The sequence below is a fragment of the Chenopodium quinoa genome, unplaced genomic scaffold (assembly GCF_001683475.1).
Source record: "Chenopodium quinoa cultivar QQ74 unplaced genomic scaffold, ASM168347v1, whole genome shotgun sequence".
In the NCBI taxonomy this organism is placed as follows: domain Eukaryota; kingdom Viridiplantae; phylum Streptophyta; class Magnoliopsida; order Caryophyllales; family Amaranthaceae; genus Chenopodium; species Chenopodium quinoa.
This window is the reverse complement of record NW_018744991.1, coordinates 238020-256492: the sequence shown is the minus strand read 5'-3', so window position 1 is coordinate 256492 and position 18473 is coordinate 238020. Positions and strand designations below refer to the sequence as shown.

Here is an 18473-nt window from a genome sequence, read left to right as displayed (position 1 = left end):
AGGCTCAAACGCCTAGTTCATTGGAATAACCGTATGGCTGTACGAAAGATCTGGGCGGTTGAGATGAATCGCTTAGAAAATTCAAACAACCACAACAATAAAAAAAAATCGAAACCCAGGCAAACGCCTAGGATTTTCGATAACCCTAGGTTGAAACGCCTAGTTTTTTTGAAACTCCTTAGGATGTTCGAAAAAACTAGGCGTTTCAGCCTAGGATTTTTGAAAATCCTAGGCGTTTGCCTGGGTTTCGATTTTTAAATTTTTTTTCCATCACACACCGAGTCCATATGGTATGACGAGCCTTCAGCGAGCAACATAAGTTGTGTTTCCAGTATTTCGTCGTCGTCCATAAGATCCAATAAATTTGATTTTGCAAAATTTAATAAATTTGTTTGATTTTGAAAATCACGGTGGTTGGTCCGATGATCGTTGGTGGCCGTTGACCACTAGAGAGAACGATTAAAATTTTATGTACGGTAAAAGTGTGAAATTGAGGTAAAATTAATTATTTTAATAATTGTTATTATAAGGATAAGTACGTAATTTTATGTTATTTTACGAGCGTTATTTAGATATTCGAGGGCGATATTTAACCACCCAAAAAAACACTAAATATGCCCTATATTGTTTGTATTATGCCATTTATTTTTCAAATTAGGCATGATATTCGCAATAAATATATTTTCCTTCATTCATTCCTTCACTCTTCTCTCTGACACACTCAAACACTCCAATTTAGAGAGAGAAAAAACCCCAGAATTTAGAGAGAGAAAGCTTGGTTCAAGCAACAATGGTGATGACCTTGAGAAAAAGGGTTCCTTCAATTGCACCACAAATTGAGTCTGATTCTTAAACCCCACCAAAAAAGAAGAAAACCCAGAAAAATTCAAAACCCATTAAGAGAAGAGAGACTTTTTCCTCTTCAGAATCTGAATTTAACTCAGATTCTGAGAAGGAAAATGAGAGTTCATTTGAGTATGAGAAGATTAAAGAACAGAGGATTCGAGAAAACAGAGAGAGAATGGAGAAATTAGGGATTTTTACTCTTTCTTCTCAAGTTTTTAATGGTAATCAAAAGGTGGGTCGTCGCAAAAACCCTCCTCAGAAGAAGAAGCGTTATCCTCCTCTTTATCCTCGTGTTCGCGATCGTTCGTATGATTATGCGAGGAGGTTTTCTGGTTTGTTTTAATGAACGATTTCCCATAATATTGTTGAAATAAAAATCAATTCCCATAATACATTATTTTAAAATAAATTCCCTACATAGTGTCTATGTACGATCGTTTTTTTGCTTTTGGTTCAACTTAAAACCATTAGCGGTTTTAAAAAAGAGACCGCCTCTAACAATAACAGGTCTCTTTGCGTCCTTGGTTAATTCAAGAAGATTATTTCATAGAGACCGCCTTTCAATACGACAGGTCTCTTTGCGTCCTTGTTAATTCTTAGCCCACAACAAGAAAAGAGAGCGCTGACAATTACACTTATAATTCTGGGTTTGTGTTGATTTTTTGTTTTAGGGTTTTGAAATGTAAAGATTTGGGGAATTTTTTTTATGGGTTTATCCAATTTTGTCCTTTCGTTTGTGGGTTTTTATTTTTTTTATTTTTTTTATTTTTTTTATTTTTTGTAATTTAATTCATCGTCATTTGGCATACAAATGTTTTGTTGATTTACATACAAAAATTTGGGATAAAAAAGTGATAAAATATGATTTCAGAAGTTGGTTTGAAAGTAGATAAATTGTTACTGTACATATATAATCTATATAAGAAGGTAAATAAATTAGATTTTAGGCGAAATATTAAAGATATGAATTAGCTGATTGAATTTGTGTATGATTGGTGTAATCCATAAAAAGTAGTTTGCTGGGTTGATGCTTGATTAATTGTACTAAGTAGTAAGTTTGGATTTTTGATTTTAATGGTAACCATTTGCAGGTTGAAGGATATGGAGACTGAGAGGTCATTGAAAGAGATGGGAATTTCGAGAAAAGCTTTTGGGAATTTCGACCGAGGTTTATACTGAAGAAGATGAAAAGCTTTTGGGTGATTGCGAGACGATTTGGACCTTGGAGGCTGATAGCCTAGACGAGGATGGTGAACCTGATCTTGAAAGGCCACCTTGTCACCAATGCAGGTCATTTTTATTAAACTAGAGATATCATGTGTTTTGAATTTACTTGTTTGGGTTTGTTCTAAAGTTAAATTTGATCATTAAATTGTATTGAGTTTTTGAATTTGCTGATTGCTTCGATGATTCATGTGGTTGCAGGCAAAGGCGTGCCAGGAAATTTCCCTATTGCAGTAAATGTAGGACTCCCCAGGGGCAGATATGTGGAGAATGCTTGTACACTAGGTGATTGTTGCTTCATTTTATGTGTACAATTGATTTTCAATCCCTAACTTACCAGATAATACTCTTAGGAATGAAATTATACGCTACAAATGCCCGGCCAATTTTGCATATTGACTATTGCTCCTCACCTTTTGTGTTTTCATCTTAAGGTGTAGAGAAAGAGTGATTTATTGTATGATGTGTTAGGCATGCATATGGTCAATAATTTAGAGGTTGAAAAATAGTGGGGTTAAAAGAACAAGTTTATAGTTTCTTGAGATTTAGTACTTTTTGGCAATTGGTGAATTTTTTCACATTATGTAGAAGATGTTTATATAATCTTGCACAACCCTGTATAAGTGATGCTTCTATAGGCAGTCAGCCTTTTTCCTTTGGAAGTGTTTGTAGACGCGGTTTTGTCTTGCATCTGTTGTATTTAAACGTTTGATGGCTATGCTTTTCTCACGCTGGGATCGGTACTTTCTTTGGCACAGGGCTACCTTCCAACTTGGTACCCTAGATTCACCAGTGAGCTGTCGAATGACCAGCTTGGAATCTCCGCGAACTTATAGGAACTGAAACCCCATTAGGACCGCCGCTTCGAGGCCAATAACAAGCGATTCAAAAGAGTTGGTATGCGCGCACATAGCATTTGCGAGACAAGGGGTACTCAAAGACCTTTTGACTACGGTTCCATTAAGTAATCTCGGGAAATGTCAAGTTATTACGTCCCCCGGGCATTAGATTGCAGCTTAGTGTGAAGAATAGGTTATGCGTTATGTGGCAGAATCAGAATTAGAGTATCAAAATCTCGAGGGGAATCGTCGTATATATGATGAAAGGGATGTATGGTATTTGATCTTTCGAATCACTGCTTTGTTTTCAAGCTCTAAAAGCTTGATTGATAAATGACTGAGAATACTGTAAAGTTAGTAACTTACATTTATCTTTATTGGCTTTACATTTATTTTTTGAGTGACTGTCCTAAGTTGTGCTTGTGCTACACTACATGTCTATAGGTATGGAGAAAATGTTCTGGAAGCTCGCCAAAATCCAACTTGGTCATGCCCTGCTTGTCGAGGCATGTAACTGCAGCCGCTGCCGCCGGACAAAGGGATGGGATCCAATTAATATTCCACACTCCAAGGTTCAATTTTAAACCTCTTAGAATTATCTTTGATTCTCCTACTCTTTTTTGCAAACTTGTTGATAGTGTTGACTGTTGAAAGCTTGAACATAGCTCTCTACTATGAGATTTCATATCAATCCATTCCAACCTGATGAACCAAACACAATGATAATGCGTGTATTTGATGATTGATCATGAAAAGCACATGGTAATAATTATTTATCAAAATACCTTTTTTTTAGATAAAAGCTAAAAGTTCAACTTCATAAGTGACAATTATTTAGATATTGATAATGAAGGTGTCTTTAGTATGTAAACAGAGTCAATAACCATGGTCAAAGAAAGCGTCACAAGTAGAGAGATATGGAGAAAGGTATAAGAGATCAATTTATTTATTTAAATTTTCTTTTATTATTAATGATATTCAAGTGAGTAGATTATGAGTCAAATTCGGAATTTGTGGATTGCATATGAAAAGAAAATTAATAAATATAGCTCTTTTGTAAAATAATTTCAACTAACAATTAAATATATATATTCTTATTGACTATTATCTACGAAAAATATTATAAAAACCTCTTTTTGATGAATTTGATCTTATCTCGATATTTTTTCTTATAATATTTGTAAAATACGTCAAAATTAAGTGTTGCAACTTAAAAACAAAGGGTGTTCACAATTTCCTATAAAAAAAAGGGTGTCCAAAATCTATCGTATTTATAGATTACATACAAGTAATGAACCCAACCAGTAGTGAAAAATACTTGTTAAATGTGGTGGGCTAGGCAGGGCCCACATTAATGGGTGTCCAAGATTTATTTTGGTGGGCTGAAAAGTTTATACTAGTGGGCCCGGCCAGTAGTGGAAAATACTTGTTAAACCCAGTTTGCAATCAAATATCAAGAGTGGTGGGCCCTAAACCCTAAACCCTTAACCCTTAACCCTAAACCCTTAACCCTAAACCCTAAACCCTTAACCCTTAACCCTAAACCCTAAACCCTTAACCCTTAACCCTAAACCCTAAACCCAGTCAGTAGTGGAAAATACTTGTTAAACCCAGTTTGCAATCAAATATCAAGAGTGGTGGGCCCTAAACCCTAAACCCTTAACCCTTAACCCTAAACCCTAAACCCTAAACCCTAAACCCTTAACCCTTAACCCTAAACCCTAAACCCTAAACCCTTAACCCTAAACCCTAAACCCTTAACCCTAAGCCCTAAACCCTAAACCCCCCTAAACCCTAAACCCTAAAACCTTAAGTTGTTAACCCTAAACCCTTAACCCTAACCATAAACCATAAACCATAAACCTCCCTAAACCCTATCTTAAACCCTACCCCTAAACCCTAAACCCCAAACCCCTAAACCCCTAAACCCTAACCCTAAAACCTTAAGTTGTTAACCCTAAACTTAAAACCCTAAATCGTAAACCTTACTACCCTAAACTTTGATTCTAAAGCTTGACCCTAAACCCTAATGGTAAACCATAAACCCTTTATTAGTAACCCTTTATTATACTTCATGTGATTCTAAATGTTTTTCCCATTTTGACTATGCATGATTATGTTATGATCCTAAACCCATATATATTAATAGAAAATATAAGTTATATGTTGATATACTATTCATTGTTGATAATTGGCTAATTAATTTACTCTTTGTAATTATATGTGAAAGTTTTGGTCATTGTTATAGCACGATCAGTCACGTAACCACAAGTAATGTTATATATTTGGTTCTTGTCAAAAAAAAAATGTTATATGTATTTGGTTAATGTTTATGTCATTAATTATCATAAATTAAAAAATATTCTTTCAAGAAGTTTTTAAAAAAAATTTGAGTTCCTTTCATTAGTTTTTTGCATTCAATCACACTTACATAAATATATAGTAGTATTATAAAAATAATAAAGGTTTTTATTATACAATTGATGCAAAATATATAAAATAATAATTATTATATCTTCTGTCACTTATTAATATTGTTTAATATTAGCCCACTTAAATTGAATTTTGATCAAAATTGCAATTTTATAATGGTTCGGGGCATCGCCCAAACCAATAACTCGTTACACATTTAAACAACATTAACTACTTTTAATATAGATGGTCCAATATTGCATAATTAGTATTTAGATGATCCAACATATGGGGAATTGTGGATTTGAAGGTTCAATATTGCATACGAGTATTAGTGTTGGAGACATGGATGAATGGACATCAATCATATTTTTCAAAGTAAATTAGTATTTGGCCCGGGTAATGATGGAGTCAATGCTTTGAACATTATAATTTTCATATATTTTATGAACTATAAATGAATTTGGCTTTTAGTTTTATTTCTTTATATACTGTTAAGTATTTATTTATTCTAGATTGGCTTCAGCTAGTAATATAATTAATTTGTCTTCCAGTCAATATCTAAGCTAGTACGTATATATATAATTACAAATGAAAAAATCAGAAAGTTAAGACTTTTTATTCATTTTTGCATGTATGAGTAAATTGCCTAAGCTTATTGGCAACTTTCACATGTTTCTGGAATGACTAAACTTGTTTCGCTTGCGTACATTATACAAGTTTAAGTATCTAAATTACGATTTGAGATGTAAATTTAAAATTAAACAATGTATTTGCTAACAAACAAAATTGGTAGAGATGATTATGAGAAAGAAAATTGGATAGATTACACATGCCAACAATGTGTAACCTCTTCTTACTTTTGCCAATCTAATATGCACGATTAACATATTGGTTATCCATGTTTTAAAGATAAAAACACATGAATATTTTATTAGTTTTTTTGTTTGGATAAGAGAAAATTGAGAGGAAGGATCGGAGCACATGAATCCTTTATTTTTATTTATTTTATTTATTTTTTTAAAAAGTAAGATACATGCATGGAGGAATTTAGGTACGTTTTCTCACAAGTCCGTGACCTAAAATATCAAGGAGTAAAAAATAAGAAAATTTACTATCTATAAATGGATCTATATCTTTGAATCCTTTATTAGTTTGTTTGTAACAACCTTATATTATGATGGAGAGAAAGGTAGGTAAACCTCAGGACCAATTCCAGCTGACAATAGGAATAATGTAGGAACTAGGAAGTACTAATATGTTGATCTTTGTCTAAAATCTCCTAATATTTATATGTATATAAATCTAATATTAATTAGTTCATATTCCTTATGACTTGATTTTCTTCGCACCTCTCATAGTCAATCCAATTCAGATTAGTGGGTTATATACACTTTTGAGAGTAGAGAGGTAAGTAAATCCTTACCCTTGAAGCACCCTTAGTGGAGAATCCAGAGATTAAAACCCAATCTTAAGGCTTTCGATGGCCAATATGCATGCCCAACAATTTGTTGATAGAACATCACAGTATAAATAACCAATGCTTAAAAGACTAAGTTATCAGAAAATAAATCACATTATAAACTTATAAGAGACCTAAGCCATGCATGTTTGCTTGTTTTCCTTCCCATGCCCAATCCTACTTAACCTGTTATGTGCATCCGTGACTTGTTGCCTCAATCTAAAAAACTGCTCTCTGAAGGGAAGCATGATTTTGAAAGTTCCATTCTTACATATTTGAGGTGCAGGCCCTTGCTGAGCCCTGAGGGCTAATGTTCCTTTTGTAGGTCATTGAATCAGGATTCAACTCAGTAGCACATATCTTATCTTAACTCGACGTGCTGGTGCTACACCAAAAGAGTTGAATGATGGAGCTGAGGTGGTTGATTTAACAGCTGAAGAGATAGCAGCAGCCCCACATGATGAAGGCTCTGACTATTCTGCTGAGTGGTCAGGAGCTGAATCTGATGATTCTGACAGTGAGGATGAGACAAAAGGTGATAAGAATAACGAGGAGCAGCCTGATAAGAATGATGAGGAGCAGCTTGATGAGAATCAAGTTGCTTCTGCTGAGAAATCTATTGATGCTGCTGTTGCTACTGATAGAGATGAAGTTCTTTAGGAGCTCAACTGTCTAAAACTTGCATCTTTAGCCTGAAATGAAGATTGTACACAACTTCTTGGTGAAGTTGATACAATAGATTAGCTAGAGTTGCAGTAGGTTTAGTCTTTTGATCTATAGGAGTTCTTGAAGCCTTTTACCCTTATTTGGCTAGTATATACTAGTATTTCCGGTGTAGGAGAATGCTGGCTTCTGTTTTGGTACTTTTTGGTAGTTTAAGTATCTCAGGAAGTTGCATAACTTTTGCAATGAAGGTTCTTATGCCTCCTTGGCAGCTTCTTATCCTTGTATAGTTTTAGGTTATTTGCTTATTTGCCAATTGTCCCGGTTAGCTCGATCTTTATTTTGGTTTTTGGATTCTTGGGAGCCAGGTAGGCAATTTTGTATATTTATTTCTTGTTTGCAATGAAAGGCTATGTTTCGTTATATTGCTTTATTCAACAAATCCAAAACTACTGATGAAGTCTCAAAAATTTACCTTAATAAAGCTTAAAGGCTAGTGAAATTGTTAGCAGATAATGATGTTTGGAGGTGATTAGTAGTTTTTGATTGAAAATAATGGTTTAATTTTAATGTTTACAATACTTCTGATGCATTCCTCAGACATTTCTATGCCTGGTGATGGGTCTCTTTCATTGAAGCAAAAGCCGCCATACCTTCTCCGCTTCTCTGTATCTCTCAGAATGTGCAGTGTATCTGTCTGAAATTTTACAAAAGAAAAATTTAAACATAAGAAAGGCATTGTATTCTTGAGTGCATATAAGAAATTTCATCGAATATGCCATGAAATAAATTAATCACATAAAACCAATTCCAATACCATAGTCCAAAAAACTAATATGAAGTATCTTAATTCTTATCCTTCATCTTTCATGCCATAAGAATTTCCCAAATCAGTACAAATTAACAATAGCAATCAAAAAAATTGAAACAAATACCAACTTTACCCAATCATCAAATTATTATCATAACATCAACAATTAATTCGAATTAATCTTAATATCAAGAAAACATCACATTAATCGGAATTAACTGCTAGTTTATGAACGAAAAGCAAAAATCAAATTAGTATTATAATACAATTTAAAAAAAAGTACAAACCCTAAACATACAGCAGCAATTAAGAAGTAAAATTAGTAAAATTAAAGCAACAAGGCGATACATAAAAGCAATTATGTAAAGAAAAAAAGAATGAACAAAATTTGCAATTGAATAATTTGAATTACCTGCTATTCAGTAGTCAGTAGTGATGAGTTAGAGTTAAAGTATGTTGGACGAATTTGGAGTTAAAATCAATTATGAGTGAAGAAAGAGAAGAGGTAGTACAACAGTGGGATATTTTGGTTTGGAGAGTCCAGATTTTGACGTGTTTTTCACAATACAAGGGGGAAGATACAAAAAGGTCGTTTGTTTTGACGCAAACACATTCTAACCACGGAGCACGACTGCTCTAGAGGTGATCAAAGTTAGTCCGGTCCGTTGGCCCGGCCCGATTTGTTTTTTTTGGCGGGTTTGAGAATACGTTTTTAAACTTTTTATGCATATTTAGTTGATTTTTAGGTCTGAAAAGCCCGCATGGCCCGACCATTTTGGACGGGTTTGGGCACAAAAATTCCGGCCCGAGAAGTGGGCATAATTTTTAAGCTTGGGGCGGCCCGCCTAATGATCACCTCTAGACTGTTCGAGCACTTGAGCATAACTGCATAAGGCAAGGACCTACTTAAGTTTCTTCGGCCCGTGCATAGGCGTTATTTTCAAAATTCGATACGAAGTACATAATGCTATAGCCCGATTATTTTTAATTAAGGTTAAAAAAAATCTACGGAAAATATCTTGTGGGTTAAGTTATGTGCAGAATTGAGTGTTTGTTGCTATAGAGTTGTAGATTTAAAAGACTTGTCTCACAAATTTGCTGATTTTAATAGCCAATACAGTTTTATCACTTTTGCGACTATATATTAAAGGAGCTCCATCAAGAATGATGCAAAGATGCCTGCCTATAATTATTGAGTATTTTAGAAGCGATGTTATTGGTTTAACCGAGTTTATTACTTTTATATATTGAGAATTTTTATCTCATAAAATGATTACTAGTTTTAATTCAAACGCTTATTATTGAATTAAATCACTCTCCTTATAAAATTATTCATTTTTTTATAAGTTTGACCATTAATAAATAAATAAATAAATAAATAAATAAATAAATCAGCCAATGACTACACTATAGAAACATAGTGGTAGTCAATCATTTAAGAATAACTACCATAGAAACATTCTTATGATACACTTTAATTTGCACCCATTATGTTTTCAAAAAAAATAAATTGCACCCATTATAAAAGTTGGAGCTATACTAAATATTGTACTAGTAAAATTGATACTAGTTATAATAGATTTTATTGCACATATATTTATAATACCCGAATTTGATTTTATTGCACTTGTTGATACAAAATAAGAGTATATTTTGTTTCTATTATAAAAAGATAAGTCTTAATCTTGAAATTTTTTAAGCATATATTAGAAATAAAATAAGGTTAGTTATTACTTATTAGTTATTTATTAATTAGGGGCACTACCTAAATAAGTATCTCCGTATTTCGTCCGTATTTGGTTAAAGACTTGTTCAAAAATTTACTCGCCTAAACTTTCCTTAAGTACGTACGTAGTGATAGAATATCAAATTATGTTTAAAATAAAATCACATCACCCATTGCTTTATAAATATACATGCATGCATAAACATTATTCAGTTAACAACTTCAATTATCTAAGCTACACAATATAATTCTTTCCCTCTTGGCTTAACCCTAAACAAAACAATGGCTTTGTCTGATAATCTTGATCTTGTCAAAACCCAACCAAAGATTGATGATCTTGAAACGAAATTTTTGCGTACTCTAAATTTTTGCCCCGACGTTAAGTGCTACACTAATTATGATCTTGATGATGAATTCGTCTATCCTTACAACCTTCCTACCGTGGAAGAGTTATTCGAAAGTATGGTTAACGTTGATTCAAGTGTTGATGATGATGCCGCCTCCTTGAAGAACAAAGAAGAGATCGAGGAAAAGAAAATGGTTGGTCACGGAAGTTACAAAGACAGTTGTACGGATGAAAGCAAGAAGGCTAAGAACGATGAGGATTGTTATGCACCCTTGAAGAACAAGGAAGAGCAAAAGAGTATGGTTAATCGAAGCCGCCAAGAATATCATAGATGATACGTAGATAATCATACCGATGAAAGTAAGAACGACAAGTGTTATTATAAAGATTACTTAGATTTTTATTAAGTATCTATTAGCTAGTTTCTCGAATATAATCGACATTATGTAATTCAAGATTATCTACTTGTATTTTTATTACTCCTTTTATATTATATCCTACAAAGTATTACATATTTACATGGTGTGGAATGCATGTATTGTTTCAATTTTAATTAATTTATTTATTTAATTTTTTTTACAACAGGCATGTATGTATTATTTCAATCAGTGTTAAGAAAAATGAAACTTGGAATAAAAGTTAATTAATAAAATATGATGAGTTTTTCTTTCAAATTAGTATCTAGTTTCTTGAATTGTTACATTCTTGTTTAAGTCAATTAATGCTTCAATGAAATTAAACTATTTTTGTATATTGTTTAAGTCAATAAATAGTTTGATTATGATCGGGAAGTATTATAAATAATTGTATATATATATATATATAGTCGTGCCTACGGGCCATGCTTGTGAGTCGGCACGCGGGCCATAACGTCGTGTCGTGTTGTGTCGTGTCGTGCCCGTACCAATTTCCAAAAAACTTGTTCACAGCACGGCCCACGATCCACGCGTGGGCCACCGTGCCGGAGGCGGGCTCGTGCCGGGCCGTGCCTTGACCGTGCCGGCCCGTGGCACGGCCCATGCCCACCTCATTCTCAAATTTGATTTGCGCTAAAAAAATTAGGGCCAGAAAGAAAGCCAAAAACTCAAAACAAAAAGCACAAAAACAATTTTGAGTCCTTCCTCTAGTCTCTCTCTCGCACTGAGTCTTCCTGGTGGTGGCAATGAAGACGGAGGCGGATGGCGCGGTTGTCGGAGTGCCGCCGATGAACAGAGTGCATATCAGCAAGAGAGCTCTTCGTAATAAATCTCTCTCCGTCACTTTCAATGAAAAAGACCTAAGGTATTAAACCCCATCTCCCAAATTTTTTTTTTAAAAAAAACCCCAAATATCAATTTATGTTCTTTCTGTACATTGAATGATTAAAATGTTGTTATGTGTACATTTTTGTGATTTAATGGTGATTTATGGTTTCCGAAGTTTATTTTTTTAAGAAGCATAAATTATGCCTGATATGGCACTAAACTTATTTTGTTAATGTAAGCTGGTATGGGTTGATGAGATAAGATTTGGGTGTGTTAGGAATTTGTTGATTAAGGGAGAAATTTGAGGCTAATGTTGATGCAGTTTCTTGAATTTGTATTAACGCTTTGAAAGGGTTTTAATTTAGCTTTAAAAATACAAAGATTTGTTGCTTAAAATTCGTATTTCTAGATTATTGATGAATAGTGTATCATTTGTAGAAAAGTAGTGGGGATTGAGATAAGGTTGGAACTTTAAAAGCAATTGTAGTAACGAGTAATGCTAGATTGCTAGTGGCAATTGACAAACAAGTGAAGGGAGAGACATTACAAGTTACTACGAAGCATCATGGAAGAATGATAATATTGAAAAAAGGTATTAATTGACATGAAAAGGAGTTAAAGATTGTAAAAGATAATATAGGAATGATCATATCGATAAAAGGTGCTTTGTAATTGTATCTCAGCTTGTTTGTCAAATAAATTCATTGGATCAAGCTTGGATCTTTACTTAGGGGGCGCTTGGATTGGGAGTATTAAATTAAGGGATAATAAAAGTCAAACCAAGAAAACTTAAAGTAAACATAGGAGAGGGGGAGCTAGTGGTGATGTGATTGTAAGAAGATTTATATAGTGATGGTGTGGTGATAGGTGAAGAAAGGGAACTATTACCCTTATTTTGGGGTTAATAGGTTACACTAGGGGGAGGGTGGGTAACCTATTACCCTCATTTTGAGGGTAATGATTCCTCCACCCCTCTCTTTTCCTTATGTCAGTACAACCTTATTCATTCATAAACACCTTGTCTCTCTATAATAATACCTCTAATCAACTATAATTTACCTAGTTTGACTTTTATTACCCCCATTCCAAGCGCCCCTTTAGAGTTGTGTTTGAGCTGGTAGCACTACATTCTTGCCAGAAGACTAGCACTCCTAGCATGATGCATGAAGCAATTAATGTCTTGCTACTTTTTTTTTTTAAAGAGCTCACTATATCCTAATTCCTATCTTGTGGGTTGCATTTCTTCATTCTATTCTTTAATTCTTTCTTATATGACCTTGAAATTAACATATACTGCATATACCATGTACCATGAAGCGCTATTAGTTCGCTAGCCACTTTGGCATACATCCTTCTAGCTTAAGTAAATTATATTGTTGCATACACCTGTGGAGGTGTTTATCTGTTTCAACCTTACCTATGGCTTAGCCGACATGTGATGTATTCCTCCATCTCTCTGTTCAGTTGATGAATCTTTCTTTGGTAATTTGGTATCGCTAGCATAACTTTGGTTTAAAAGTTATCGTGTCATGCCAAACTTTCATACTCTTTGGTTTCTATATACTTAATAGTTAATATCAAACTCTTGGAAATAGAGAAGTGAGAAAATTTGTTGGCTACGTCATTTTTCTTTATGATGATGTATAAATGCTCTGATTTGGTTAGTGAAGATTGAAAAACCTGTGCATCTCAATATGGGTTCAGTTGCTTACCTTTGCTCGAGTAAGAATATTGGGTTTGAAACTTTGAGACATTAGGCTAGGGGTGTTTGTGAATGGTTAATTGCACGGAAATGTTTCAGTGCGGTTACCCAAAGTTCCAGTTTGACAATTCAGTGAATTGTAACTGTACAGTTTCAACTATCTACCGCTTAAACGGTTTGGTTAACCATAAACCATTACTCATTTGAGATAGAATTAGTGAGTGGAAGGGGAACCGGTAAATCTTATATTGTAATGAAGTCTCAGATGAGAGAATGAATAAGAATGAAAAAAAAAAAAAATTATAAAGATTCAAATTTTTTCTATTTATTTACTACATGTTAAAAATCACTTCACACTTGACGAAGTAATGGGAAATTTGCCCTTGTTAATAAAATATTTTAAGATAAAGAATTGAAAGAAAAAATAGTATGACTTACCCATTTCAATTCATCAAAAGTATTATCTTTGAGACATTATGAGCCTAGAGTTGCAGGTGGAAAGCTAAGAGGGTGAAACACTTAACCACAGTTAATTTTAAAAAGTTATATTTTGTCAAAAGTTGTATCGTAACCGATTAACCTCTATTTTTGTCCGCTTACTGAACTGATTTTGTTAATTCATCTGATACGGTTACCTACCGTTTAGTCTAGTTTTTTGGTTTAGGTCTTCTATTAACACCCTTACTTTTGGCTATATTATAGTCAATAAGCTTCTGGGATCTTAAGTATATGAATATACTGACTTGATGAATGAAGAAGTTGTTGAGAAGTGGTATGAAGTAATTATGATTTTGATTGGAACAGGGATTATGTGGGTGGGTTCCACAAACGAAAGAAGAAGAGGAGAAAGGAAGCTCTGAAGCAGCAAGGAGAAGCTGAAAGGCGCAAGCGCCTTGAAGATCGTAAAAAGGTAGATACATCATTCTGTCTAATGCCATTATAACCCATAATTTATATGACTATTAGTTTATATTGACTGCTCTTTTTCTAATTGTCATGCCTTTTGGGATACTAACAAAATGCTGGAAGGTTCACTTCATCATAAATTTGTTGAGATTTGTAATGATTTGTAGCCGATATTATGAAAAATCCCCTGTTGCTTTCCCTGTTTGTTTATTGTAAGATCTGCCACAAAGGAAGGGGAGAAGACGGGAAAAGATAGATGGAATTGAAAAAAAAAAAAGGGAAACAAAATGACATTAAATAACTTTGACTAATTAAGGGTGATGTAGGTTTTTCCTTCAAAAAAAAAAAAAAAGAGTGATGTAGGTTCCTAGAACAAAAGGCTTACACAAGGGTTTAGTTCAGTACATGAGTACAACACCTAGGAACTAGGCTGACACTTAAAAGTGTCTTGTTTGATTATATGCTTAGTTAGCCTAAAATGTTGATGGATGATCTCAGCTAGTCTTTACTTAGATCTTTGTTTTGGTTATGACATAGAAGACACCTAGCTAATCTTGAGAAAAAGAAAGCTAATCTTGAGATAAAGAAAGAACAGAATATAACCTTAAGTCCTTAAGGAAACTAGAACTACTCCAACGGCTGGCTAGTGTATGTTATAGCCTTTCATGCCACACCGGTCTTTCAAGCTACTTTCTTGCAGCTACAATGTGATCCAATGGTTAGCCATCATTTTTTCTAATTTCACTCCCCTATCTCTCTAGATACTGTCAAAGCAAATTGCTTGGGCAAGCCATCACCCATTTTTTATTTGAATGGTTGGCAACCAGCTTGGGAAAAGTATATAGTTGTCAAGGATATAACTAGAGAACCTAGATAATTTTCTCAAAGAATCACCGACTGAGACAATTGGACAATTAGCCTTATTAGAGAAAGCTTTAAAACTCGTACGGATATGACTCATAAGACAATAAAATTACTAATCACCCTAGTTTTGATTTTATGATAATAATCTTAGAATTCAGTTCAGAGTGTTCTCAGCTTCTTTCATATTCATCACATTGTGTGTAATCATTTATCTCAGCTCAAAGGATTGAGTTAAGCTTCCATCAACATTGGACAAACAAGATACAGTCATACAGAACGTACAACATATATTACAAATTTCATTAAATAACAAATAAATAGGAATGAAATTTTGCAAATGTACCACTGTTTCCTTCTTCCACTTCATTTATGTATCAGATTGCTTCATTTTGCTGGATTTACTGCTACAGCCACCTTTCCCCTCTCATGGACCAATATAATTCTTTGCATCATCAGCTTTAAAATCAATTACATCAAATCTATGTGAAGCTCTAATGATTATCGTCGTTTCTCTTTAATTGTATGGTAAACATTAATATTGTGAGCTTAATTTATATATCATCGAAAAAGCATTGCTGAGTTGGATTCAGTTAACAGGTTTTTACCCTTGACCTACTTGCTTGAGTTCCATGGGACTGTTTTAACAGTTAACAGCCAATCCATTTTTTTCGTTTCTTCTCTTAAGAATTGCATCATTTACCTTTGGTGTCATTTATATCATCCCTTCTCAGATCTGAACTGTGTTGTGTTATTCTTATGTTGTAAGCTAGAAATTTGCTTATCTTTTATGTTTGAATCTGTTGGAGATGGAATTGGGTGTGTTAAAGCGATAAGAGATATCAGAAAATTTTCTTATGATTTCTTAGTTTGCTTTGTATTTCACTTTATCTAGCATGGAGAAAATGAACATTTGATAAGGAAAGCATCCCTTCACCTTTCCAATAGAAAGGTGGACATGATTAAGAATAGCATATATTCTCTTGCTTTAGATTACTTTTATGTCTTGTGTGAAGATCCTTGTGAGTTTAGATGTCAAATGGTGCCACAATCTAAATGTGTTGATGCACCATACTTTCAGTTTCGATATCTACATTATCCATTTATCCTGCTCCAACTGCAGATTTATGGTGGCATCACATATATCTACATTGAAAAGGGATTCTTTGATCGTTCAACTCATATAGTCATATCTTTAATTTTATTTCTGTTGTGGAAACTTCCATATTCTAACCTGTATACATATTCTTACATCGGTAGAATTATAGAATGTGAAACTGCTGATGTTGATGGAAATTATTGAACATCATTAGCATGTTTTTAGACATTTTTGTTGAGTAGAGGTATCAGGGGTTTCAGGGCCGTGTGTAGTTCAATCACTGTTGGGGTTACATGTTGATATTTACCACATTTAAGAAACTTGTAATGGAAATTTTGTTCTCTATCATAGAGCACAAAAATTTAACTATATGTTGGTGGGTGTTGGACCTGGGTCCTTAGGGCATATTCTTATCCTTTAGGTGATTTAATAGGCATTGTAGAAGTAATCAATAGTATTTGTTTTCCTTTTATAACTTGGAACATGTTCTATGAAGTTACAATTTTCTACATTGTACAAGTATATCTTTGCTTGCAAAATGGGCCTTGATATAATAGTGTTTCCAGTCCTATAATTTGAACAAATAAGAGTTCAGTTAGTTTATGGTATGATCTACAATTACTGTCAGTTTTTCTACTGGATTCGGCTCCTTGCTTGAAGTTAATACTTAAAGAGATGGTTTTTTTTGTAAACATCAGTTGACTGGCCTTTTATTGTTGGTGTTTTAATTTGGTTTCCTCTTTGTCACAGAGGAGAAAGGAAAAGGAATATGCGCTGTATGGTGGTGCACCACCTGAAGATGGTGCTAAATCTGTTGATGAAGATTTGGAGCAAAACGATCAGATTGAGCTGAACCCATTGGCGTCTGGTATTGTCTCACTATCTTTGAGTCTATTTATGCATTGAGCCAACACATCATGGTTATACAGAATTTTTATATTTGTATATGGTTTTAAAGAAATACTTCGTAACTTATGCCATGCACCTTTAGTTGTTTTTTACTTTAATTGGTTTGCTGATTGATTTTTGGCTTGTGGTCCAATATCAGTGATATGTCTCTTTTAGATGGATTTACATTGCTTACTAATAATTCACCATCACACAAACACCGGAATTTTACGCTTAAATGTCTGTGTTTTAATGATAACATCAAAAAATTTTATCATAAATTGTTTGCAAGTACTAAAGAGTATGATTTTGGTACAATTAAAATTTTTGGTTTGAGTATCATCAAAACTGAGTCATTCTACTGAGGGTTCCATGTAACTAATACAGTATGATTTAGGTAAATTACTACCTCCATTTCATATTTTTTGCAACTTTGGAGTATTATTCGTGAGGTATAAAATATTCCAAAGTTGCAAAAAATATAAAACGGAGGTAGTAGTAGCTTTCTCCCAAAGTTGCAAACTAGTAAGAGCTTCTTTTCTGCTACTAGTAAACACTAAACAGAGTGGTGCCACATATAACTGTGATCTATGACGTCAACAAAGAATACTAAGATCTGAATGATAATACTAGTAAACCAATCAATGAAACATGAAAAATTCGTACTCCTTATGTATTTTACATATTTCAGTTAGCCACACTTTGAACTTTGTTATGGTTAGGGACCTTGAAAAATTACTTTTGTTAAAGTTTCAGATGCTAAAGTTGATAGTGACAAGATTCTTATCTAAAAATAGGCTATATATCCGTTGAGCTGAAAAAATTTCGTTAAAATTCTCCTAGGATACTCTTGTTGGGATTTTGTGTTGTGACATTGTTGGGATGCATGTGAGATATAAGCCCCCTTTAGCAAAAGCAGATGCCTCAGATTGGGGGATGGTGGGGATATATTAAATCATCTTAGTTATTTGAGTGACTGTGCTTTACATGACTAGATTTTGACACTTTTGCACTTTCTTCTTTAGTTGAAGGGACAACGTCATATGAAAATGGCGATATAATGGTCACAGTTACTACAAGTGAAATCGGTCATGAAGAGAATCCTACTGAAAAGTCAGCGTCATTAATACCGCAATCAGGGTCTACTGGAGAAGCTGTAAAAAAGCAAAATATTCCTGTAAGCAAGAAGAAGGCCTTTAAAAAATCCACCAAGGGTAGATCCCGGACAAAGCTAGTTAGCAAAAGGGAGAGGAGGAAAGGGAAGATTAATGGTAAAAAAAAGCGTTAGCTTGTAATACCCATTTTGTAACTTAAATGTATCTATTGAAGGTTTACATTTTCCTGATAGTTATGCTTGCAAAATTTACTAGAGTTCTGGGGCTACTGGACACCTTGTGTAGTGATAAACAATTAGCTTCATACAAAGTGGTTCTGAAAGAATTTT

At 33.8% G+C, this 18473-nt stretch overlaps 1 protein-coding gene and 1 long non-coding RNA gene across 3 annotated transcripts; both read left to right on the top strand.

Moving 5' to 3' along the window:
• Nucleotides 1–671: 671 nt before the first annotated feature.
• On the top strand, nt 672–7951 carry LOC110706811. Of its 2 annotated transcripts, none has more exons than XR_002508394.1 (5): nt 672–1178; nt 1938–2136; nt 2272–2355; nt 2829–3481; nt 7109–7951. It is a non-coding gene; the product is annotated as an uncharacterized LOC110706811 (long non-coding RNA). The 2 variants fall into 2 exon arrangements; XR_002508395.1 differs by having other exon boundaries at nt 7070–7951.
• A 3439-nt stretch (nt 7952–11390) lies between these two features.
• LOC110706810 lies at nt 11391–18473 on the top strand. The gene is made up of 4 exons (XM_021884765.1): nt 11391–11610; nt 14080–14185; nt 16892–17009; nt 18055–18473. The coding sequence occupies exons 1-4, from the start codon at nt 11492–11494 to the stop codon at nt 18315–18317; spliced, it is 606 nt and encodes a 201-aa protein (XP_021740457.1). The 5' UTR covers nt 11391–11491; the 3' UTR covers nt 18318–18473.

Bases quoted from the DNA above. Each gene is read 5' to 3' on its own strand.
- LOC110706810 (XM_021884765.1), top strand. From the start codon at position 11,492: ATGAAGACGGAGGCGGATGGCGCGGTTGTCGGAGTGCCGCCGATGAAC. The intron at 14,186-16,891 runs GTAGATACATCA...TCTTTGTCACAG, and splicing joins GCCTTGAAGATCGTAAAAAG to AGGAGAAAGGAAAAGGAATA. The intron at 17,010-18,054 runs GTATTGTCTCAC...TTTCTTCTTTAG, and splicing joins GCTGAACCCATTGGCGTCTG to TTGAAGGGACAACGTCATAT.